This window comes from Gigantopelta aegis, chromosome 10 (assembly GCF_016097555.1).
Source record: "Gigantopelta aegis isolate Gae_Host chromosome 10, Gae_host_genome, whole genome shotgun sequence".
In the NCBI taxonomy this organism is placed as follows: Eukaryota; Metazoa; Mollusca; class Gastropoda; order Neomphalida; family Peltospiridae; genus Gigantopelta; species Gigantopelta aegis.
In genome coordinates this window covers 11,429,735-11,457,421 of record NC_054708.1, presented here as the reverse complement: position 1 = coordinate 11,457,421, position 27,687 = coordinate 11,429,735, and the positions used below count along the sequence as shown (strand labels likewise).

At 37.3% G+C, this 27,687-nt stretch overlaps 1 protein-coding gene across 1 annotated transcript; it reads left to right on the top strand.

The window, feature by feature from the left end:
* Positions 1-354: 354 nt before the first annotated feature.
* Positions 355-5,384, top strand: LOC121384366 (homeobox protein EMX2-like). Its single transcript, XM_041514729.1, has 3 exons — positions 355-1,070; positions 1,435-1,607; positions 4,258-5,384. The coding sequence occupies exons 1-3, from the start codon at positions 602-604 to the stop codon at positions 4,471-4,473; spliced, it is 858 nt and encodes a 285-aa protein (XP_041370663.1). The 5' UTR covers positions 355-601; the 3' UTR covers positions 4,474-5,384.
* The last annotated feature ends 22,303 nt before the right edge of the window (positions 5,385-27,687 follow it).

The following is a 27,687-nucleotide window of genomic DNA, read 5'->3' as shown; positions in this document are numbered from 1 at the left end:
TAATTTACACAGTTTTAATAATCCGTAATTAAATTAAATACATTTGATCTGCATCTGTCGTATCAAATGTGTTTGATGTCATAAAGCAGAAAAATGGACATCATGGTGTTACATTTCTCCAGCTGTTATACTATGTACCGCGGACATTAATCAACTGTCCAATCGGTTCACGTCAGCTGCGTGGCTCCGCCCACATCGACACAAATGGTCTGCGCTTGGTTCATAGTGATGGGCGTGCAATACCGATTTATTGACCCACGGCGAACAGTTAAGTACAAATTACCGTCACAGCATGGCTGTGTTCAGTGTGTAATTGAGAAGCGAAGCGGCCATTATTCGATTATTGTCATTGTCAGAAGACGAAACTTTTCGATTAGAATATTTGAAATTGTAGTATATTTTTATAGTGTTGTCCCAGCAGTGGTTATAACTTATAATTTTTGCGTCAGCTCTTAACATCCTTTAGAACGACAAACCGCTGCAATGGTAATCAACTTATAAAATAACTAACTAAAATGTTTATTGTTTAAAAAACAGAACATAAAGTCCCTGGACATTCATTATTAGAACAATTTTTATCGGGAATTTCTCTTATGGAAACATGTCTGGAGTCTTAGGAAGCACAAAATCCCAAAAGGTACACCAGTTTTCGATAGAAGCGTTAATTGGAAGGGGAGATAATAAGACTGACAACGATAGTTGTCTCCCTGTAAAATTCGCAGACGATCGGCTAACGCCAAAAGTTACCAGACTACACGATGACGTGAAAGGTGCTAGTTTCAAACACTTGTTACGCAATGCAGGGAATAAAGCTGGTAGTACCATATCAGAGTCTGACTATCAAAAAATCTTGAGAACATGGACCGGACATTCGGACTCGAGTTTGTTTCAACCTTTCAAAATGCCAGCGAGTCCAAACATGGCGGCGAACTCGGTGTTTTCGGCACATTTCCCGGCACTGACTTTGAACCAGTCTATGATGTACGGTCTACCCAGGGAACTAGCGCATCAGTCTGAAATGTGGTGTCAGGCGAGATACTCACACTTACTTCACAGCCAAAGATACCCAGGTAAGTTAGATAACTTCAATATTTTATATTTTGGTTACCTACATTGGTGTGTGTGTGTGTGTGTGTGTGTGTGTGTGTGTGTGTGTGTGTGTGTGTGTGTGTGTGTGTGTGTGTGTGTGTGTGTGATTGGGGAGGGGACAACACCGTCTATAAGTAAATTTATGAGGTGACAGGAAAATGTGAAAGGCTGTTTTGGGGAAAAAAGAAGAAAAAAAAATATATCAAAACCGGTGATTGGGGAAAAAAGAAACGAACGAACGAACGAACAAACAAACAAACAAACAAACAAAAACGAACGAACGAACAAACAAACAAACAAACAAATAAACAAATAAATAGATATACTGTTGTTTTGTTATTGTAGTTGGTCCACACCCGAGCCTGTTTTTCCACCCATACCGGAAACCCAAGAGGAATCGCACGGCGTTCTCTCCGTCGCAGCTGATGGCCCTGGAAAAGTCTTTTGTAAAGAACCACTATGTGGTAGGACAGGAGAGAAAACAACTGGCCTTCAAACTACAGCTGACAGAAACACAGGTAGATAATCACCGTAATTACTATATAGCATTCTGTGAAATATAAGTTCATTAATATCGATATTGGTTACTAATGATGAAGATACAACCGAAAGTGATAGCAGCGCTTTTTTAATTTGAGACCAATATTTTGAATTTGCGCTCTCTACAGTTTGTCTTCTTTCCTAATCGCTCTATCTCTTTTTGTCACGTTCGTTCTCTTTCTCGTTAAAACTACAAAACATAACTACAAAACATAAAATTATAATAACTGATAAATTCAAAATTTAACTAAAATTTCTACATGGTTGCCACCGCAAACATTTTTAAATTCATATAAATAAACCATAATAATTTATTGTTTTTCCAGGAAACCGGCCCTACCTCGAAACAAGGGTCGACCCTAATTTTCTTCAATGTTTTTCTTTTAGATTTGTATTAATATGTATGTGAAACATGTACATACATAACTGTTTTTCTCGACCTGTAGAAGTGAATGTAGTTAAAAAGTGTTTGTTTTTGTTTGTTTGTTTGTTTGTTGTTGTTTGTTTTCTTTGTTTTTTTTAAATACCTCATTTTGTTCAGTACGGTACACATTTATTTTTCAAATTGTATTAATGTGTATGTGAAAAAAAGGACATACATAACATATTATTTTAACCCGTAAGGGTGAATGTAGTTTTATTATTATTATTATTTTAAATCCGATCTAACCTGCCTAATTGTTTTCCTGGAAACACATATTTGAATTTAATCGCGTTCCTCTTTGTTTTAGTTTGTTCATTCGTTCTTTCTTTCGTTCTTTCATTTAATGGGTCTTTTGTATTCCTTTCATTTATTCTTTCTTTTTGTTATTTCTTTTGTTTTCGTTCTTTTGTTTTTTCTTTCAATCTTTCTTTTATTTCGTTTATCACTTTCTACCACTTCCATTATTTTAGTCGTTAAACATTCATCCATTCATTCATTCATTTATTCATTCCATTACTTTAGCTAAATAAATAATTACATTGTGTATATATCTATATAGTTTCTTATTATTGTTTTCCTCTTCTTTTTTTCTCTTTTTTTTCTTTCCTTCGTCCATTCTGTCTTACTTTTTTCTGTTTGTGTCACACCCTTTCTCTCACTAACACCTTACTTTTCTTCATCCCTTAATTATTCTAACTATACAGTTAATTATATGCGTCCATATATATAAATCTTTCTTCTTTAAAATATATATATTTTTTATAGACACTATTACTATATTGTTGTCTTGTCTGGATTGTTAAATCTGTCCCAGAGATGTTCGTGTTCTCTCCGGTGGACAAAACGTGAACGTTACAAGTTCACACCATTCTCGCCGAGTGAAACTCGACCCTTTCCGAGAACTGGCGGCCAGCCCCGAGCGTGAAAGTCTAATAAAGCCATTATGGACGCGTTAGGCTTGTTTTCATACAACATGATGCGTCGATGAAAACTTGCACGGATTACACGAGGCTGCTTAATGAAGCAATTCAACTTGATAATGCGGCCGTATCTCTTGTTATTCTAATCTTCGGTTAAACCCTAGAGCGAAATCAGAACTCGGTTCGTCCTTTTTGCCAAGACACCAGAAGGGATATCATCTTGGTGTGTAATTGGACAATTAAACTGTCTTCGCGATCGTATTCTCGTCTGCTGGGACGTCCCGACTCGACTAAAAGGACAGATATTCTTTAAACATCGCTGATGGTCCATCGATAGAGAGGTCTGAATTGCGTCGCACGCAGTACAGATCGTCTTATTCTCCAGACAACGTCATTCTTATTTAGGGATCTCCCGCTCAGACGTTTACAAATAAAACAAAAGAGACGATTCAATATTTCTCTTATTACTATTATTGTTTTTCTAATATCGCAATATAAACCTGTGATTATGTCTGATTATTTTTGTGAATGGTATTGACCGTTCTTTAAATATAATCGACTTGCCCTTTTGAGCTTCTTTGTTAACAATGTCCTTTTCGTTAAACTTCAAGATTCAGTGTCGACCGAACTTAGAGAAGGTAATTCTTCTTTGGTTGTAGCCAAGTATTAATATTCAGTATTTAACTCGAGAGGTGTTATATAATAGACCAACCAAATGTAGCGCGTACTATTTAAAAACAACAACCCAAAAGCAAACAAACAACAAACAACAACAACACAAAAACCACCCAAAAACCAACAGCAGGTAAAGTGCATATTTTTTTTATCATGGGGGGGGGGGGGGGGGGGGGGGGGGGTAATTTATATTTGGTATCAAATTTATGACGCCGAATATTAATATTTAGTATTTAACTTGAGAAGTCTCACAGACCAACCATATGTAGCGTGTACTTAAAAATCCCACCCCAAAACACCAGGTACAGTGCTCTTTTTTTAATGAAAGGGTATCGGTAATTTATTTCTGATATCAAATTTACGACACCGATACCCAGCTGCCATTCCATTGTGGTAGAAGCATAAATAATACATCGATAAAATATAATAATTTGTGTAATAACAGTTGCGTATTATGCCTCATACAATAGTATTACGTCGAAATCATCTCCGCTTTGTTCGCCCAATGCTTAATTGGGATATCTAATACGTACCATTCATTTGGTGAAGAAAAAAAAATCGAATACGGGCTGACTTAAAATTAATGTTGAAAATAATATTTTATTCTAGGTCAAAGTGTGGTTTCAGAACAGACGAACAAAAGACAAGCGGATGACAGGGGAGACAGACAGTGGTGTGACGTCACCGCCCAGTGACGACGACGACTGCGTAGACAATGGAATGATGAAAAGTGAACCAGTCGATGATCAAAATTGTGAGTGCTCTTCAGAAGACGAGGAAATCGCCATTCACAGAATACATCCGGAGTCAGAACTTCAACATTAATACAAGAGTATAAATGCTCAAATCACCTTAAACATTTTTGACTGAGCACTCAAAGTTTATTTATGGACTAAAGTTTTTTGTTCCAGACTTGAGTAGAATGTTATCAGGTCTCCAGTTTGACTTTAGGTCTCTAACTTCAAAATGTTTATTTCAAATTCCACCCACCTCAAATTTACCCTCCCCACTTCTGTCCCGGGCTTAATCACTGAGCGTGTTCGAAATCTTCGCGGTATATGAGCACGTTAAAATAGTACCCAGACCCAGTGCAAGAGTACTGCGATATTTGTATATATAATGCTTTAAGACTGCCTTCTGAAAACAGTTAGGCCTACAAGATATAAAAATTAAAAAAATTATCATTTGCGTAACTAGTTCTAAAAACATTATTGTTAAATTATTATAAAACAATGCAACCATACCATAGTTCGGATATCATATAGTGTTTAGTATTGAAAAAGATCAAAAACCCAAACAAGACAAACAAGTACCTAGTGAGTGGTATTTCAGTGTGCGATTTTATTAGCTTTCTTGTGAACATTGGAGAGAAGTTATTAACCATGAAACAAATCATAATAATAACCGTGTTAAAAAACCCACATATTTGGTGGGGTGGAGCTGAATACAAACACACACAAATAGAAAACAGCTAAATACACAATATCTCATATAATAAACAGTAACAGGGGTAATCAATTTTAAAAACACATTTTTATAGTTCAGAGGTAAGAGTTTGGGAAGTGAAGAAAAGCTCAAAATTTGGTTTTGTGCAAGGACATCACTAGACCACGTTGATCAATTAATCATCGGCTATTGGAAGGAAATGTTCTATTTATTTAACGACGCACTCAACACATTTTATTTACGGTTATATATTGAGGGAGGAAACCCGCTGTTGCCACTTCATGGGCTACTCTTTTCGATTAGCAGCAAGGGATCTTTTATATGCACCATCCCGTAGACAGGATAGCACATACTACGGCCTTTGATGTACCAGTCGTGGTGCACTGGCTGGAGCGAGAAATGGTCCAATGGGCCTATCGACGGGGATCGATCCCAAACAGACCGCGCATCAAGCGAGCGCTTTACCACTGCGCTACGTCCCGCCCCTTTTTGGCTATTGGATGTCAAACATTTGGTAATTCTCGTAGTCATCCGTGGAAACCCGCTACATTTTTCCTAATGCAGCAAGGGATCTTTTATACGCACTTTATCACAGACAGGAAATCACATACCACGGCCTTTATCCAGTTGTGGTGCACTGGTTGGAACGAGAACCTCCCCCCACCCCCCCCACCCCAAAAAAAAAAGAAAAGAAAAAAAAAAGATGATGGAAATGTTTTATTTAACGACGCACTCAACACATTTTATTTACGGTTATATGGCGTCGGATCCTTAAAGACGAACTGAATAAAGTTGGTCTTTCACAACGTGTTGGGGCGAGACGTAGCCCAGTGGTAAAGCGCTTGCTTGATGCACGGTCGGTTTGGGATCGATCCCCGTTAGTGGGCCCATTGGGCTATTTCCCGCTTCAGCCAGTGCACCACGACTGGTACATCAAAGACCGTGGTATGTGTTATCCTGTTTATGGGATGGTGCATATAAAAGATCCCTTGCTGCTAATCGAAAAGAGTAGCCCATGAAGTGGCGACAGCTGGTTTCGTCCCTCAATATCCGTGTGGTCCTTAACCACATGTGTTGAGTGCGTCATTAAATAAAACATTTCTTCTATTTCTTCTTCACAACGTGTGTAACTTTCCAACTAAGTGCTAACAGGAACTGTATTATTCTGGTTGTATCAGAAGAATAAGACATGGATTTAGAACGCGATGTGGTTTTATTCGAATCATGTCAATACATAGTAATTAATGATATTATATAGCTTATTGTTGTTGTTAATTTTGTTTTCATCAAAATATTCATGTTTAATTTTATAATAATAAAATCATTCTGACCTCATTCTTTGGATAAGATGATTGGAAAAAAACATTTGTGAAGTTCTCGATACTTGTTAGCTGTGAATAAATCAAGGCTATTCACTTGGTACGGTTAAATATTGAAATATCGAAGCAGGAGAACCGACTTTTAAAAAAGAAGTTTTTTTTTTTTAACGACACCACTAGAGTACATTGATTTATTAATTATCAGCTATTGGATGTCAAACATTTGGTAAGTCTGACAGTATAGTCTTAGAGAGGAAACCCGCTACTTTTGTTCCATTCGTAGCAAGGGACCTTTTATATCCATCCCACCACCCCACGGACAGGATAGCACATACCAAGGCTTTTGATATACCAGTCGTGGTGCACTGGCTAGAACGAGAAATAGCCCAATAGGCCAACCAACCGGGATCGACCCTAGACCGACCGCGCATCAGGCGAGCGCTTTACCAACCGCCCCCGACCAAATAAGGTCCGAGTATTAGTAGATCGAGATACCAGGCCCGTAGGAACAGCGGTTTAGGGATAGGGTGGGTAGGAAGGTATCTGAACCACCCCACCCCCAATCCTCCCCGAGGACGAAAATGGACATTTTTTTGTCCTACTCTATATAAACAATGATAAAAATATTGCTTATAACCCCCCCCCCACACACACACACACACACACACCACCACCAAAAGCTGTAACCCCTCCGCTAAAGAGTGTGCCATCCCACTCCACATATCGTTCCTACGGGCCTGGATACACATCAGTTTGTTAACAAAATGGCGAATTGAAAAAAGTCAAGATATCAATACTGAGGTACACATTGTTATGGGAGAGATAAGGAGAGAGGGAGAGAGGAGAGGAAAGGGGAGGAGGGAGACATACACAGAGGGTGTGTACTACCAAATCAAATCTTATAAGATGACAATGGTAACATATATGGCTGAAACTCCTACCGGCAGCGTATCAATCGACATAAACACAACGGATATAAATACGACCACCCCTCACTCTTAAAGTGAATCGGACAAAAACGGGGGGTGAAACTACTCATTTCAGATAACGGGTAGCGTCTATGACTACCCTAGTTCCGCACAAAATTTGAGTACTTTTTTTCACAGGTACCCCATACATGTTTCAAATACCGGAACAAGCTACTTGACACAGTGGTACTAGATTAAATAAAAGTGCATACATATTTTGCCCAGATGAAACTATTTATTTTTTCAACCATTCAACCAACACATTGTGGTGTTAACGTCTCTATCAAAAGTTGGGTACTTTGACCCAGCCGGAAGTTATTTGGTTTAGTACTACCTAGGGGGGAGATGGGGGGGGGGGGGAACTCGCTGCCGCCATATATATATATATATATATATATATATATATATATATATATAGAGAGAGAGAGAGAGAGAGAGAGAGACAGAGAGACAGAGAGACAGACACACGGATATACCAACATAGAGGGAAGCTACAGGTAGAGATGAGCAGAATGACACGGAGACGGGGAGACAGACAGAAGAAGACACAATTACTCTTGTATTCAGGTTTTAAAACCCCACAATGCATACAAGTAATACAGATCAACCGTGAAGAGAAAGAAGAAGTTTGTTTTGTTTATCGACACCACTAGAGCACATTGACTTATTCTTCATCGGCTATTGGATGTCAAACATTTGGTAAATTTGACATATATTCTTAAAAAGGAAACGCCATACATTTTTCCATTAGCAGCAAGATACACATGTATTTTATATGCACCATCCCATAGACAGGATAGCACATACCACGGCCTTTGATATGCCAGTCGTGGTGCACTGGCTAAAGGGAGAAATAGCCGAATGGGCCCACCGACGGGGATCGATAGAAAAGAGAGATACAGACACAGTAAATTGCGGTTATTTCGTGCCATATGGTTATATAGACCACATAATCTACTACTTTCAATAAACAGCAAGTCACAGTGTATGTGTACTTTCCCACATAACAGTATACCACGACCGATTTTTTATCAGTTGTGGGGTACTGGTTGGAACTGGAAATATTCCAGTTCCTGCGACCCATAGCATCTCAGGTAAAATTACACCCACACCAGGCATCAAGGATGAAACTGTTCATTAAATGTTCTTCCCTGAAACCAAAACATGTCATTCAAAGAAAACATAACCGTATCACATATTCACAATATTTTTGTTATTTTGTTTTATTTGTATAACCACCTTTAGTCTATAACAACTATTGTTCGTGGTATAATATTTTATAACAAAAAGAAAGAAATGTTTTATTTAGGCGTAGTAAAAAAAAGGGTTTGGTTCCGGTTACCCGACCGTCCCTAGAATTTTGGTGCCGACCCTAAACTTTTTTTAACCTCCCCCCCCCCCCTTTTTTTTTCCCCACCTGTTTTATTTAATAATCCATTAATATCAATCCTAATTTTCGTCGACTCTAAAAACAACAACTGCAGAGAGAGGCCATGAGATCTGTCAGTCCAAGATCTCGTTACCAGAAGACCCGGAACACTTCGCGCAATTTTACTTCCGAAGAGTTCCAAATGAAAAGCTTCCGAGAGCCATTCGGAACTCCTCGTACATTTCCACGAAATATAAGCGTAGCGGAATGTGACGAGGTGTTCCGATTCCTTGAATGTCGTTTCATTTGAAATTGATTTAAATACATGTGTAATATTATTTGATTTGAATGAACACATTTTTTACATTCTACTCTGTAAATGGAAGACGCCATTGACACCACATGCTCTCGGTCATGTTCTCGTGCTCATTCGGAACTACTCGGAACTTATGAATCCAATCTTCAAAATGTTACGTTAGTTTACTGTTAAAAAGCAGAATGATATAAATTTCCAGTCTATTTTGGTAGGGGAATTCCCTAAAACGTAATCGAACTTCTAGAAATACCGAGTTACGATTCAATGTTAAACGTAAAGAGTAAACATGAAAATAGCCGATTATGCTGAAAAGATTACTTAAATTAAATATTTAGACATCAACTCTATCAATATTTTGCATTTGTTTGACAAATAACCCCTGTATTTATTATTAAATATGATGATATCCATGGCATTTGAAATGAACTGGTAGTACCCAAAACCTTAAAGCCGCACACCCTAGTTCCATCCAGCGAAAATAAATTATGATTTGGTTAATCTACAAACCTGTAACACACTTAGATCACATTTTTATCAAATGGAGTGAAAAAGCAGGTTTTATATCAATAAATACCATGGGAATCCCCATGTCCCAATTGCTTGAAATAATTTTGAAAGTTAGTATTCTGATGTCACCGGTAGATGTCGCTCGAAGCACAACAATGCCTACGTCACGACAAATTTCACAGACTTGGGGTGCGTTTGTTTCACCTCTCCTGGACATGTTCCAACTGTTCTGTCCTGGTTGTATCCCCTCTCGAGATATCGTAAGACTTAGCAAAATTATTGGTTTTAAGGGTTTGTAACGTTTGTATTGAGACACTTACTTGTCTGAACTTTATTGTTACTGAAAATGTTCACGAACTGTGAAGAAAAATCTCACAAATGAACAACAACAAATCGGATGTTGATTGCGAGAACCGTGCACGAGAAAACAAACCGAACCAAAATGATAACGGTCACGTGATATACCAACGTCTGTGACATTGAAATGGAAATATCCCCTCTAAAAATAGATTGGACCTCGCTTGCTTAACGGTTTTTTCTCGACAACACGTCTTGTGAAAAAATGCATAAAATGCATTTCGTGGTTTTACAAACATCAGGATTACCAAAAAGCACTTCAGGTGAATGGAAATGTGTATTCTAAATAATAAAATGTAAGTAAAGTGCAATTTTATTTGTGAAAAATGGGGTTTAATAGCGAAAAACAACGCCGTAATGGTTAACAAATAAACGTAACTAGGGTGTGTCCCTTTAAGGCTTAAGAAATGACAACTCTTTTCACGTTTAATAGCGTCTGCAGTGCTGTAGTTGTGAGGGGTTGTAACCATGTTGTGGATCAGACCTTTAAAAGCAAAAATACAAACCTGTTTTACCTCTTTGTCAACAGTGCAAAGATACTGTGCAGTGTCCTTATGGACGGCCAAAAGGGAAACTGTTTTCCAGAAAATAGTTGTTTTCTTTTGATATCTCTGCTATGAGGATAGTTAGTATGGAGATCTTTTTGTTAACTTATTTTGTTAATTTTTATTGACATCTTCGTTGTGTTCATGATGTACATTTTGTTACTGCAATACTGGCAATGAAATAGGCCGGGAAGATCAGTGTTGTTACTGTAGTTGTGAGGGTGTGTAACCATGTTGTGGATCAGACCTTTGATATTAAAACTTTTTTCCAATGAACAAATTATAGTGTTATTTTAGTGTTATCGTAGTTTATAACCTTACCGTGTAGTATTAGACTTGGGTGGTGTTTACATTAATACCGATTGTGGTTGGACTAGGTTTTGACATTGTTTTTTTTTATAGAAAATAATTAATGATTCTCATTAGAGTATGTATTGTCAGTTGCATTGTAACACAAAGAAAGAGCTTTTAATATATTAATCTGCTATACTATTCAGGAAATATTAGCTCAAAAATGGGTGGAAACAAAAAAAAAGTTTTCCCTGCCTACCTACCCTATTTGTTTTTGGCATGTAACAGGAACCAAACAATTTTTTTTACTTGGCCTTAACGACGCACTTATTTTATAATAATGTGACACCAACACAAACTAAGATGACACCAACACAAACTAAGGTGACAGCAACACAACTTAAAGTGACAGCAACACAAACTAAAGTGACATCAACACAAACAATAATTTAGTGCTGTATATCGTGGATGATGAATTTTAAAGACCCCAACCCCAAAACCCAAATGTTATTAAAAAGGAAGCGCTTCAAATGGACGTGTCACCCTCCGCCTGTTACCGGCCTCGGTCGGGCTGCTGGTGCTCTCTTGCACCTGCCAGCGCAGGCGGTCCTCTCTCCCACCCAAACCCTTTCCTGTCCTGGACAAAGAAGTCGCCCGAGGCTGGTACCTGTGCCCATGACAGGCGTACGCTAAAACAGCTTGCTCTGAATGTACATGTTATACCACATGACCTGACCTGATGGACGTGTGTGTGTAATGGGGGGGGGGGAGACACCCCCCTCTGGATCCGACAATACATTAAAATAAAAACTGGGCAAGTAGTAATTACCATAAGGCCATCGGGTGCTCTTTTTTGTAAAACATTTGGCAGTTAAATCTTGTAGTACAATTCAAGTCAAAGACCCTGTACTCTTATAAAACAAAAGAGAACTGCTAAATATTGTTTAATGAATTGTGGACACGTGCATTATGATAACAGTAATTCGTGGGAAGAAACTAGATGTTTGTAAAGACACGTAAGTACATAGTTTGTTTACAGGTTATGGAGAGTCAAATAGTGACATATGATATATGGTTTTGGTGCATATTAGCTGACATGTTTTAATAATTCATTATTAGCGCATCAAATAAACAGTATCATTACCTTTAAGTGTGCTTTAAAGTCGTTTTAAAGAATACCCTGGTATTTCTAAAGCCTTAGATCCAATATTTTGGAGTAGTTGTAAGGATGTGACGTAGGCTAGGTCACACACGCACAACAGCTTAAATCGAGGTGTTTCAAAATAACGAGGTATAACAAGGTTTTAACACTCGCAAAAACCTAATCGAACCGTGTTTTTGGTGCATTTATTATTTTGTTGGTTTATTTGTTTTGTTTAACGACACCACTAGAGCACATTGATTTAGCCTCTTAATCATCGGCTATTGGATGTCAAACATTTGGTAATTTTGATATTATAGTCTTAACCCGCTACAGTTTTCCATTAGTAGCAAGGAATCTTTTATATGCACCATACCACAGACATGATAGCACATACCACGGTCTTTGGTATACCAGTCGTGGTGCACTGGCTGGGACGAGAAATAGCCCAATGGGCCCACCGGCGGGCATCAGGCGAATGCTTTACCACTGGGCTACGTCCCACCCCTTATTATTTTGTTGGAGGCGAGGCGTAGCTAGCTAGTCCAGTAGTAAAGCGGTCTGTCTAGAATCTACCTCCCACCCACCCCCACCCCCTTTTCCAGTCGGCCCATTAAGCTATTTCTCGTTTCAGCCAATGCACCTCGACAGATATATCAAAGGCCGTGGTATGTGCTATCCTGTCTGTGGGATGGTGCATAATAAAATACCCCTATCTACTAATGGAAAAATGTAGCGGATTTTCTTGTTTAGCCCGATGAACCAAAAATAAATAACAGACAATATTTAAGTGTTTATGGAGAAATAATGTTTAGTATGTATCAGTATCGTATTTTGTGTGTGTGTGTGTGTGTGTGTGTGTGTGTGTGTGTGTGTGTGTGTGTTTAATGGTTTATTCATGACCAGACAGTAGATGATTAAAATATCGCATAGATGGAAACAGATTCAGGCTTTGAATGCAAGGTAATAAACATTAATATGATATAGCTGTAACTATATAGCTATAGTTAGTCAATGTGAATTGTTCGTCTTGTTACAAAAATCAATTTATTAGGGGGTAAAATGACATTACATCTAATAAATTATTATGTATGTTATAAATCAATATTACACGACATGTTCATGGGTATGATTATTCCTATCTGCCCAGGGGCGTAGTCTAGAGGGGGGGGGGGGGTTCGGGTGAGGCTCAACCAATTTGTTTTTCTGGGGTTTTTTAAAATTATTATTATTGGGTTTTTTTAATATATATTTTTTTACAGTGCAATATTGGGGTTTTCATATAGGTGTTCAGGGACAATGTTAACAAAACAATCCGCTAGCTTCATATTGGAAATTCCTCCCCCACACACAAATGAAAGGTTTAAGTTTGTTATGTTAAATATTTTCAAAAAAAAAAAAAAGTAGAAAGAAAGGGATGATGATTATTATTAGTAGTAGTAGTAGCAGTAGTAGTGATTTAAGTTTTACTAGTAGTGGTGGTGGTGGTGGCGGTAGTGGCGGCGGTGGCGGTGGTGGCGGTGGTGGTGGTGGCGGCGGTGGTAGTGGTAGTAGTAGTGGTAGTGGTAGTGGTAGTGGTAGTAGTAGTGGTAGTAGTAGTAGTAGTAGTAGTAGTAGTAGTAATAGTAGTAGTATGTTTTTTTATTATTGTATTTGTGTAAAGCACACTACTGGTATATCAAAGACTACTGGTATGTGCTATCCTGTCTTTGGGATGATGCATATAAAATATCCCTCGTTACTAATGGAACAATGTAGTGGGTTTCCTCTCCAAGACCGTGTCAGAATTACCAAATGTTTGACATCCAATAGACGATGATTAATAAATTAATGTGCTCTAGTGGTGTTGTTAAACCAAAAACAATTGTAAAGCATCTAAAGTGAGCGAAGTTTTGACGAACTCGCCACATTTGGAAATGATGACATAACTAAAATGTCCTCAATGACAACTTTTCGACAGCGAAACCACTGGACCAAGTTTCGAGGCAGTCATCATCAAACACGTCTAGATCAGCTGGTGCGATATTCTCCATTGTTAAATCCGTGGTTAATTACAAGCTATGTGCGATCAAAGTGCTGCGCCCCTCGGGGTACGAACCCACCTCCAAAGGACCGAACCTTGCGGTAACGTGTACTGTGAAAACAGCAGTGATATTCATCAAATTGTGTTTTGCTTTCAACGAACGATGTTTAGCGGTAATCAAAGACGCATTGTGTTTAAGTGTCCTTTCTATCCCATGGCTCTTTGCTTTACAGCCCTTCGCTGCACGCTTTGATTAAAAAGTGTGTCATTTCACGACAAACAAATCCCGCCATTGGGGGCAATTTGTCAAAGTGCATTACAGACCTCGCCAAAATTAGGTCCCAAATTGAAAGGAAAACATATATCACCATAAACGCGACTCTCCAGAAATAATGGTGACGCATTCTCCGTGCTATTAGCACCGGGATTACAGGAAAGATTTGGCGACAATTCTGCTCTATTAGTCGATTAGTGTTAATAGCAGTTTTACGCCCAACGCAATGTCGGGGAAGCCAGATTGAAGAGAAGCTACTCGTGTAACGCGATATAAAGTGATAAAGTGCACACTCCCATCTCACCCCACACCGATTGTATTTGCTTTCTTGCCTTTTTATTTTCTTCTTTCCTTTTCTTTCTTTCTTAAACGCCAAAATTAACAGTTCTGACCGGCCTCGGTGGTCTCGTGGTTAAGCCATCGGAGATAGGGCTGGTAGGTAATATCTGACAAAACTGACTGGTGCGTTTTCAATGGAGTTTAGTATATTACGCCAATCAAAGAACGATAATCAAAGTTTTAATTATGTACTGCCCGAGAGTAACTACCATAGCAGGAAACTTGCAACTGAGTTTACCTAAAAGATTTTTACCAATAATTATAAACTGTCTTATATGATTTGTTTTTCGAAAAATTCTAATAAAATTGCATAATATTATATCCAGTTAGTTTCGTTTATCGATCCCCGTCGGTGGGCTCACTGGGCTATTTATCATTCCAGCCAGTGCTCCACGACTGATATATCAAAGGCAGTGGTATATGCTATGCTATCTGTGGGATAATGCATATAAAAGATCCCTTGCTACTAATGGAAAAATGTAGCGGGTTTCCTCTCTACATCCATTAGCCGATGATTAATAAACCAATGTGCTCTAGTGGTGTCGTTAAACAAAACAAACATTTACCTGTATATCGATCGTGATGCGATTCAGTATTGTTATGTCGATATATGATGTACATTGTGCACATATATTTATGAAGAAAATACCCAAAAGTCCCACACTACAACACGTGTGTTTCAATGAAAGGATTACTGAACACAATACCAATATTACATTCAATTTTCATGAATACGAACATGTCCATAAAGTGCGGAAGGTATCACATATACACTTTTTGTGCCAATTTTCAGGTACTACTTAAAAAGTTATTAAGATGCATTAAAGTTCTGGAACAACACAAAACAGCATTCATTCCCACAAACCGCCAACGGGATATATTTTCAGTTGAGTGTATAAACTATAATTTCGTGTAAAATGTAGTTCCAACATTTCCAACAAGGAAACAATTTAATTACTGGATAGCTTAAGGCGAGCTCGTGAGGTTTTACAATTTGTATCGTTAAAGAGTCGTGATTATACTGAGAGGAACTCGAAGTAACTTAATTTTAAACAACTTGCCCGTCCTCCTCTTAAGATTCATTCAAGCTGAATCGTTCGAGGAGAAGGTTTTAGCGCATAAGTTTCTTTGAAGCATTGTTGATTGCCTTAAGTAAGCACCTGCGTATAATTAAATATTTTGATATATCACACCTTGTCCGGGATTGAATCGAGTTATAGGTATTTGTAAAATGGTAATAAGTGAGGGAGTAGGTCTATAAGCGCGAGCACGATCCTTTGTACCAACTGTGAGAGAAGATCATATTTCCGTGTAGCACTTTGTATTAAACGCCACGGCTCAATGGGCCATCCTTGCGGAATGCCCACAGAATCAACAAAAACTTTTAACTTGACAGTTTTGTCGCATTCAGTCGCGTATTATAGCGTTGAAGAAATATTTATTAACAGAACATCTGCAACATAATTTCAATTTAGAATTGATGGTTACGGACGGCAATAATCTGTTTAAAGTCATGTTTTTATTTCATCAATACGTTGTTTACATGCGGCATTCACCTTCTGGAAATTGCTTCGGGACCGGTTGTCGAATAGCCACCGACCCTCATCTAGGGGCTAATTTCTTTTTAAAGGGCAGTGTTTGATGCTAATAAGTAATCCGAGAAAGCTTGAATTGCCTGGTTTGACAATCAGCTCTCCGCCACGGGTGACACATCAAGGCTTTTGACTGTGAAATGCGGTGTTCAATGTATTAATAGTCTTCAAAATTAGAAACACCCCGCATTGGGACACACACAACGTAACACGCATGCGATGTCGTGTTCTAAACATTTCACAAATGTTCATTTGAAAATAAAGAAATTAAAAGATAGATCGACAGACACCAGAAAGGATATCGTTAGAGATAGACAGACACCCCCCCCCCCAAAAAAAAAAAAAAAAAAAAAAAAAAAAAAAAAAAAAAAAAAAAAAAAAAAACTTTTCCCCACTTTATCTAGTAATGTTAATTCATACCGTTTATCATGAAAACATTTGTTACTTTGTGAATTAGAATGGCATACAATGATTTAAAATGTTCGGTCTGTTTATTGACAAAAATGTGTCTTTTCATTTTGAATTATGAGTACCAACACGATTATATATTATGTAGGCTAGAGTACCGATATCATTAGCAACCTTTGGGGTTTTTCGACTCCGCCCCCCCCCCCCCCCCCCCCACATTATCACACACGCATGCACACACATATTAACACACATATTAACACACACACACACACACACACACACACAAAACAAACACGCACGCACGCACACACGCTTATAGTACCATACATCTGCCAGCCCCTCTCAGTTCTTACAACTTTCATTCAACTATTTTTGCTGTCCACCTCCACATCTCAGTCCTTGTTTCTCCAACCGCGTTGCCTGCTTGTATCGTGTGGTTTTCCGTGTAACACAGCATCCATTTCCCAGCTGTTTACTGAACTCCATTCCATCTCACTTTGTAATGAGATGTTTCATCGTTAGAATGGTTGTTTCCGGCATTGTTAAAAGGCATAAAATAGCTTCTTAAAGTCCCGCTCTGCTAGTTGCTGAGAACAAGAATAACAAAGTTCCATTTTAAATTTGTTTCCTCATACTTATATTCATTTAATATTCAAGCACGCTGCCCTGGGCTCACAGCTCAACTATCTGCATTGTTTTTCCAGGACAGATGTTAATAGTTAGTGAGAGTGATGCACTAATACAGGCTGTAGTTGGATGCGAACAGGAAGGAAATGTTTTATTTAACGACGCACTCAACACATTTTATTTACGGTTATATGGCGTCAGAAATATGGTTAAGGACCACACAGATATTGAGAGAGGAAACCCGCTGTCGCCACTTCATGGGCTACTCTTTTCGATTAGCACTATCCCACAGACAGGATAGTACATACCACGGCCTTTGTTACACCAGTTGTGGAGCACTGGCTGGAACGAGAAATAGCCCAATGGGTCCACCGACGGGGATCGATCCTAGATCGACCGCGCATCAAGCGAACGCTTTACCACTGGGCTACGTCCCGTCCCTGAATACCAGCTTAACCATAACGCTACTGAAGTTGGTCTACAAGTGAACAGGGTGAAATATTATTTTCAAAATAAGTAAGACATTTTCTTCAGCGATTTTTATTTTAATAAAACAATAAGAAATATAACAAATCAAACATACAAAGAAAAAAGTACTTCGCTAATTTTTATACAAAAAAAAAATAAAAATAATAATAATAATAATATATATATATATATATATATATATATATATATATATATATATATATGGCTAATACAATTTCCCTTAAATTAAATACTTTTGAGTAATTTTCAAGGAAATATTCTACATATGTGAAATTCACTAAACCAAAATTCTTTCCAGCGTGAACTCTAGAAAAGCTATAATTATGTTTTCGCATTCATGAAATGTTTCCTTTAGAAACTTGACAACATTATAAACCTTTTTATTCATAAAATTATTCATTTCTTTGTTACAGGTTTTATTGCCGTGCCCTGTAGTTAAACCTTCCTTCGTTGTATTTCCCCAATTCTGTCACTGGCTGTTCATGCAGCTATTATGCGTAGTAGTCGTAGCAATTAAAGAATTGTCCTAAAATCTCTGCCACACCTCTTCGGTCTTTAAAATAATCATTTTCTTTAACAATACTTAGCTCTTCTTTAGTCATGCGTGGCAAAACGAAATCAACATTAAAACACGCTGTTTTTCCATAGAACTACAATCATTGGTCCATTCTAAAATTAACATCATCATCCACGCACGTGCTTAGAATTTTTAACTTGAGATTACTGTCGTGAAAACCCAGAAGAACATCTTGAATACTTCTGTCACAATCTTTAGTGCTTTGTTACATCTTAATTTGAAAGTAACAACTTAGTGACACCGGTGCGATGGTAGTAGGTTAACGTCAACACCGCCTTCAATGTGCGCACGCATCCATAACTGGTTCTAATGAAACGAAAACAGAACCAGTTTATCGCATTGTGTCATTACCGCTTGGCTTTGGGACTGTAGCGAAACAATTCAAATAAGAGAATATTTGATACATGAGGACAAACACAATTACATGGCAATATCCCCGCTAGATTGCTTACCGATACTCGCATGGACACTCGACGATGCTTTTGATTGGAAATGGATGTTTCTCAAATCGGTTTTATCAGTGTGCGTATTGACAGAGTTGTGTCTAAAAATAAAAACGAGAATCACTTGACTGGCAGTCATTTTGTGACGTGTCACAATGTGTAAAATATTAGTCCTAATTTACAAAGCCTGTTTATGTCTTGCATACATTTACAATGCTTAAACACCTGCATTTAAGAAAAACAGGCTTCATAAATTAGGCCCATTTTTGTTTTCCTGATTTCACTTAGGGTTGATCGAGAAATAGTTTTTGTTGTTGTTGCCGTGCATTCTTTAAATTATTCATATAGTGTGTGTATGTGTTTTGTTAGAGATGGGCCGGGTGTGTGAATGTGGGTGTGTTTAGTGTATGTAAAGTAATTTCGTATGGGAAACACTGTCCTACTGATCCTATAGAAAATATTGTCTACTCTCATTCCAATATTAATTTTTGAAAATAATCTCTCTCTCTCTCTCTCTCTCTCTCTCTCTCTCTCTCTCTCTCTCTCTCTCTCTCTCACACACACACACACACATAGAGAGACTCTCGCTCTCGTTCTCTCTCTCTCTCTCTCTCTCTCTCTCTCTCTCTCTCTCTCTCACACACACACACACACACACAGAGAGAGACTCTCGCTCTCGTTCTCTCTCTCTCTCTCTCTCTCTCTCTCTCACACACACACACACACACACACACAGAGAGAGAGAGAGAGAGAGAGAGAGAGAGAGAGAGAGAGAGAGAGAGAGAGAAGAGAAAGAGAGAGATACACGGATATACCAACATAGAGAGAAGCTACATATAGAGATGAGCAGAATGACACGGAGTTTACATCCTATTAACATTAATTTAGAAGCACATTTCGGCTGTCTGGCCTGTCTCATGTTAGTATGCACTGGTTCTTGTTAAAATTGAAGTTTGTTTTGTTTAAAGACACCACATTGATTTATTAATCATCTGCTACTGGCTATTAACTAATTCGTACTTCTCACATATAGTCACTGACTGATCCGGGGGTGGGGTGGGGTAACACGTGGTCTCCCGCCTGTTTAATGTACCCATTTAAAAATATACAGTAATATCAATTCGTATGTATTATATTTTCATTGTGTTCTTAAATTCGTTGTCTGTACTAGTCCACTAATGACACGGAAAGTCGCCCACCACGAACAAAAGTGATTTCATAGTATTGTACACTAATAGAGTCGAAACGTTTGTTACGAAAACAATGAACGGTTTTTTAAATCAACACAAAATAATTTCTGCAGATAGATTTGTGCAATTTGTAAACTTTCATTTCTGTTACTGTGACAATCGTAAAATGTCGAACAGTTTTGATTAATATTTCGTGTACTGGGTTCAAGTCAGTTTAGGTTGTATTTGTTTTTCATTTGTCTCTGTCTGTCTGTCTGTCTGTCTGTCTGTCTGTCTCTGTCTCTCTCTCTCTCTCTCTCTCTCTCTCTCTCTCTCTCTCTCTCTCTCTCTCTCTCTCTCTCTCTCTCTCTCTCTCTCTCTCTCTCTCTCTCTCTCTCTTGTTATTCTACAAATCCGTATTTCATGTACAATAATGATACCATAATACCTTGCATATTCATTAAAGCTTAACGCATGGCAAGAACTGCAAGAGCTTTGAAACAATATTGTCAATACGGGTCCTTGTAACTTAAATAACGGCGTATCAAAATTACCAACTAATTAACTCGCCGGAGGACAAACATGGCCATCCAAGAAACGAAAACCTTTTACCGACGATTTCATTTATTTTATTGACAACCTGCTATTTTTTGGAACAAAAAAAAATAGCAAAGGAATCGAAACCACTAGTGTAATCGCTACGCGCTTAAAAGGCGATAAAGAAAAACCTTTAACGGAGATCCATATAAAAATTAGATAATCATTTAGACATAGAACAGATCAGCGCTAATAACCGCAATCTGAGAGGTGAATTATTGTAAAATAAAAGGAAATTGAGAGATTACAGAAAAATTAGCCAAGCGATTCAGCAATTATTTATAATATAGTGTTACACGCCTCGTGTTCTGCCGAGACCGTGTCTGAAAGAGGCGGAAGTTAATTAGATTTGTTGAATGATTAATTTTTGCTCATTGATGAATCGAATCGTGAAGACCTTAAATGCGCACGGTTATCTCGAAGAGCTCGCTGGCACCGACAATGGACATTTTATGCTTTTCCATGTTTTCGTTCCTGACTGATTGAGGCTTGACATTAGCCTGCAAGGCTCGCGTCACGGTCGGGGTCTTCATTGATCCGCCATTGATCCTTTCAAGTCTTCGCCTAGACACATCTTTCAAGCACCTTTTGTAATTGTCGCTATCATTGTTACTGCACATTCAACGAGAGAAATTAAACCTTCTGTAACTTGTCCTACTAGTTCAATAACTGAAAAAGAAAATTATGTTCATTGTAATGTTTACAAAAAAAGGTAATAATAATAATCAGTAATGATAAAGAAAGAAGATATATTAAAAACCTTGTTTTAGATACTGCATTGGTTATTCAAGCCCGTGTAAGACCGGGTTAATCATAAGGCTTATTTGGAGTGGAAATTAAAGATATATTAAAAACCTTGTTTTAGATACTGCATTGGTTATTTAAGCCCGTGTAAGACCGGGTTAATCATAAGGCTTATTTGGAGAGGAAATTAAAGATATATTAAAAACCTTGTTTTAGATACTGCATTGGTTATTTAAGCCCGTGTAAGACCGGGTTAATCATAAGGCTTATTTGGAAGTGGAAATTAAAGATATATTAAAAACCTTGTTTTAGATACTGCATTGGTTATTTAAGCCCGTGTAAGACCGGGTTAATCATAAGGCTTATTTGGAGTGGAAATTAAAGATATATTAAAAACCTTGTTTTAGATACTGCATTGGTTATTTAAGCCCGTGTAAGACCGGTTAATCATAAGGCTTATTTGGAGAGGAAATTAAAGATATATTAAAAACCTTGTTTTAGATACTGCATTGGTTATTTAAGCCCGTGTAAGACCGGGTTAATCATAAGGCTTATTTGGAAGTGGAAATTAAAGATATATTAAAAACCTTGTTTTAGATACTGCATTGGTTATTTAAGCCCGTGTAAGACCGGGTTAATCATAAGGCTTATTTGGAGAGGAAATTAAAGATATATTAAAAACCTTGTTTTAGATACTGCATTGGTTATTTAAGCCCGTGTAAGACCGGGTTAATCATAAGGCTTATTTGGAAGTGGAAATTAAAGATATATTAAAAACCTTGTTTTAGATACTGCATTGGTTATTTAAGCCCGTGTAAGACCGGGTTAATCATAAGGCTTATTTGGAGTGGAAATTAAAGATATATTAAAAACCTTGTTTTAGATACTGCATTGGTTATTTAAGCCCGTGTAAGACCGGGTTAATCATAAGGCTTATTTGGAGAGGAAATTAAAGATATATTAAAAACCTTGTTTTAGATACTGCATTGGTTATTTAAGCCCGTGTAAGACCGGGTTAATCATAAGGCTTATTTGGAAGTGGAAATTAAAGATATATTAAAAACCTTGTTTTAGATACTGCATTGGTTATTTAAGCCCGTGTAAGACCGGGTTACTCATAAGGCTTATTTGGAAGTGGAAATTAAAGATATATTAAAAACCTTGTTTTAGATACTGCATTGGTTATTTAAGCCCGTGTAAGACCGGGTTACTCATAAGGCTTATTTGGAGTGGAAATTAAAGATATATTAAAAACCTTGTTTTAGATACTGCATTGGTTATTTAAGCCCGTGTAAGACCGGGTTACTCATAAGGCTTATTTGGAAGTGGAAATTAAAGATATATTAAAAACCTTGTTTTAGATACTGCATTGGTTATTTAAGCCCGTGTAAGACCGGGTTAATCATAAGGCTTATTTGGAGTGGAAATTAAAGATATATTAAAAACCTTGTTTTAGATACTGCATTGGTTATTTAAGCCCGTGTAAGACCGGGTTACTCATAAGGCTTATTTGGAAGTGGAAATTAAAGATATATTAAAAACCTTGTTTTAGATACTGCATTGGTTATTTAAGCCCGTGTAAGACCGGGTTAATCATAAGGCTTATTTGGAGTGGAAATTAAAGATATATTAAAAACCTTGTTTTAGATACTGCATTGGTTATTTAAGCCCGTGTAAGACCGGGTTACTCATAAGGCTTATTTGGAAGTGGAAATTAAAGATATATTAAAAACCTTGTTTTAGATACTGCATTGGTTATTTAAGCCCGTGTAAGACCGGGTTACTCATAAGGCTTATTTGGAAGTGGAAATTAAAGATATATTAAAAACCTTGTTTTAGATACTGCATTGGTTATTCAAGCCCGTGTAAGACCGGGTTAATCATAAGGCTTATTTGGAAGTGGAAATTAAAGATATATTAAAAACCTTGTTTTAGATACTGCATTGGTTATTTAAGCCCGTGTAAGACCGGGTTAATCATAAGGCTTATTTGGAAGTGGAAATTAAAGATATATTAAAAACCTTGTTTTAGATACTGCATTGGTTATTTAAGCTCGTGTAAGACCGGGTTACTCATAAGGCTTATTTGGAGTGGAAATTAAAGATATATTAAAAACCTTGTTTTAGATACTGCATTGGTTATTTAAGCCCGTGTAAGACCGGGTTAATCATAAGGCTTATTTGGAAGTGGAAATTAAAGATATATTAAAAACCTTGTTTTAGATACTGCATTGGTTATTTAAGCTCGTGTAAGACCGGGTTACTCATAAGGCTTATTTGGAGTGGAAATTAAAGATATATTAAAAACCTTGTTTTAGATACTGCATTGGTTATTTAAGCCCGTGTAAGACCGGGTTACTCATAAGGCTTATTTGGAAGTGGAAATTAAAGATATATTAAAAACCTTGTTTTAGATACTGCATTGGTTATTTAAGCCCGTGTAAGACCGGGTTACTCATAAGGCTTATTTGGAAGTGGAAATTAAAGATATATTAAAAACCTTGTTTTAGATACTGCATTGGTTATTCAAGCCCGTGTAAGACCGGGTTAATCATAAGGCTTATTTGGAAGTGGAAATTAAAGATATATTAAAAACCTTGTTTTAGATACTGCATTGGTTATTCAAGCCCGTGTAAGACCGGGTTAATCATAAGGCTTATTTGGAAGTGGAAATTAAAGATATATTAAAAACTTTGTTTTAGATACTGCATTGGTTATTTAAGCCCGTGTAAGACCGGGTTAATCATAAGGCTTATTTGGAGAGGAAATTAAAGCTATATTAAAAACCTTGTTTTAGATACTGCATTGGTTATTTAAGCCCGTGTAAGACCGGGTTAATCATAAGGCTTATTTGGAAGTGGAAATTAAAGGCCCTGTTTGTACCTTGGGAAAATGAAGTTAAAATATTTAATTTTACAAAAAATACCCCCAAAAACAAACATTAGTAATGATAAAAATATATGTATATATGAAAAACCTCTGCATAGTGCATTGGTTATTCAAGCTCATTTAAGAGCGAGTAAACCGCAAGGCTTATTTGGAAGTGGAAATTAAAGGCACCTGCTAGTACCTTGGGAAACTAAATGTAAAATATTTATGTTTACAAAAAAGCCACACCCCAATAATCATTAATGATAAAAACTATATATATAAACCCTCGTTTAGATACTGCACTGGTTTTTCAAGCTCATTTAAGACGTAGCCCAGTGGTAAAGCGCTCGCTTGATCCGCGGTCGGTTTGAGATCGATCCCCGTCGGTGGGCCCATTTGGGCTATTTCTCGTTCCAGGCAGTGCACCACGACCGGTATATTAAAGGCGGTGGTATGTGCTATCCTGTCTGTGGGAAAGTGCATAAAAAGATGTAGCGGGTTTCCTCTGATGACTATATGTAAAAATTACCAAATGTTTGACATCAAATAGCCGATGATTAGTGAATCAGTGTGTTCTAGTGGTGTCATTAAACAAACCAAACTTTTTATCTTTTTTTTTTAAATGTAAAAAATCTCTTGCTGCTAATATAATTTGTAGAAATAGTTTTTTAAAGTCACTTTAATAGAACAGGGGCGAGGTCTAACTCAGTCCGTAGAGCGCTCGCCTGAGGTGCTTGCGCTGTAAGATCGTACCTCCTCAGTGGAACCATTCTCCCACTGTTTTTTCCCCCGTCCCCAACAAAAAAACTCAACGACTGGTATATCAAGGCCGTGGTCTGTGTTGTTCTTTCGGAGGGAAATACGTATAAATACATACCATGATTTGCTGTGTGGAAATACTCGTTGTTACATAGAACAATTCACACAAGACTAATTTTCTCTAGCTAGTACATTACATGTATTTTAATACTAGGCTCAGACTACCAACTGTCAGCAGACTTACGACTTACGACGTGTGTGCTCCGATTATCAAATAATAGGTTATACAACGATAATCGAGTTGTAAGAGCGCTCAGACTACCAACTGGACAGTCATAGAAGTCGTGACAGCAGAAAGTTGGCCAACTGCTGGCAATTGGTAGATTAATAGCCGATGATTGAATAATCAATGTGCTCTAGTGGAATCGTGAAACAAAACTAACTTCTTGTAATCACAATATGTTATGTCGAACTAATAATTTTATATAAAACACAGAAACACAAGAATTATTTTCTATCGCTAGTACATTTACATGTATTCGTGTTGTTATCACGATAAGTTGTGTCTAAATACTCATTTTACATAGAACAAAAATTCATCAGAATAATTTTCTCCCTCTAGTACATATAACATACGTGTATTCTCGTATTTAGAAAACGACAATATTTGTTAAAAACACCAAAGAACACTATTTTCATCAGTGTCTATTATAGTATTATGTTTAGAACATAATTGTTTTTAATCGAGACAGTATGCTAGATGCTGACTTTAATATTTTGAAACATTTCTAGCCTTGCGAATAAAAGGAAAACAAAATCATCTGACACTGGACAACTATAATATTAGATGCGTGGATTCGAATTCACGCAAAACCACGAACAGCAAACCTCGTCAAACAACATGATCTTCAAAGCACGGAACCTCTTTGAAGAGTTGGGAACAAACTTCCGTCTTTAAAAAGGGAATCTTTTCACTTATCATAACGATTGTCGCTGACCAGGAGCGGTCTTCGGGTCTGCATAATGGGAAACCACGGATGCGGTGTTTACCGAAGAACATTTTGAATAAGATTATCCCTTAATTGTGTGTATTAGACTCGTATTCCTTCAATATTATAGCTTATTAGAAGTTTTTATAACATAATGATATTTGCCCTGTCGTACTCCAGCTACGGAAGCTGTTGGGTCGGCGTATGAAAGAGGAAAGATGGAATCGCTCACGTCACGTACGGTAAATACGAACGGATTCGCGCCAGAAAGGGACTTTGTTTTCTTACAAAACAATGCAAAAGAGCTGTAAAGTGCTCCAGTGTAATTAATATAATTTTCCAGGCCTACGTGAGTCTAATATTGTGGACATAGGATAAACGCCCAACCAAAGATGTTCTTTGATTTCATTAAATAGCACAGTGTTTATTTACCCCAGTCGATTTTCATCGCGGCCTTTGATGTGTTGCCATCCGTGTCAGGACTTTGAATGCTAAATTGGTTTGAATGACATTAAATAGTTTGAAATGTAGTGTTAATGTTGGCAAATTTACAGGGCTTTGAAGTGTGAAGATCGAGAATTGTAACATTACTGCCAGCTATTGCAGTATTTTAGTTTCCTCAGCAAAGCAATAGTGTTCTCTAAATGTGAATTCGCTAGGTTTCGTATAGTATCAACTTTTGTATTTTCGCGTATTACTGTATTTCAACTCGTATTACCTCGAGATTCAGGTACATCCATTCCTGATAGAGCTTCTGACTTCCCCACTGAATAAGTCTCTATACTTGAAAGTGGATGAGTATCAGGATGGTATAATTTAAATACATCTCTTGAAAGAAACAAACGTTTAAGTTATTTTTGTTGTTGTTGAAAAGCACTACTAGAGCACATTGATTTATCCATTATTGGATGTTAAATATTTTGGTAGTTCTGACAAATAGTTTTAGAGGAAACCCACTACCTTGTGTCCATTATTAGTACCAGGCAAAGACACACACCTACGGGTCAATCGTTTTAAATATATATTAGTACCAGGCAAAGACACACACCTACGGGTCAATCGTTTTAAATATATATTAGTAGCAGGCAAAGACACACACCTACGGGTCAATCGTTTTAAATATATATTAGTACCAGGCAAAGACACACACCTACGGGTCAATCGTTTTAAATATATATTAGTAGCAGGCAAAGACACACACCTACGGGTCAATCGTTTTAAATATATATTAGTACCAGGCAAAGACACACACCTACGGGTCAATCGTTTTAAATATATATTAGTACCAGGCAAAGACACACACCTACGGGTCAATCGTTTTAAATATATATTAGTAGCAGGCAAAGACACACACCTACGGGTCATTCGTTTTAAATATATATTAGTACCAGGCAAAGACACACACCTACGGGTCAATCGTTTTAAATATATATTCGCGTCTCGTCTGAAAAGGTTTCAAAATATTTCATCAGCTTTGACGGGCTGCTAATATAAAAACATTTACAAAATAATAATAATAATGAGATAATAATAATAATAATGATGATGATGGTGATGGTGATGATGATGATGATGATGATGATGATGATGATGATGATAATAATAATTAGCATACGTTTTGGAAAGGTGGACAAACTTTTTAAAGTCCTCTGAAAGCTAAAAAAACTCACCACCCCTATACACACACAACAGAAAAAGAACAGAAAATACAAACAAATAAATAAGCAAGCAAAACAACAACAACAACAAGCACCCTAACAAACACCATCAACCCTATCCCCCACCAAAAAAAAAAAAAGAACAAACCCAAGCAAACAAACCTCCTCCTTTGGGTTATTACTATACATTTGTATTTGCTTTTCCAAAATCCACCCACT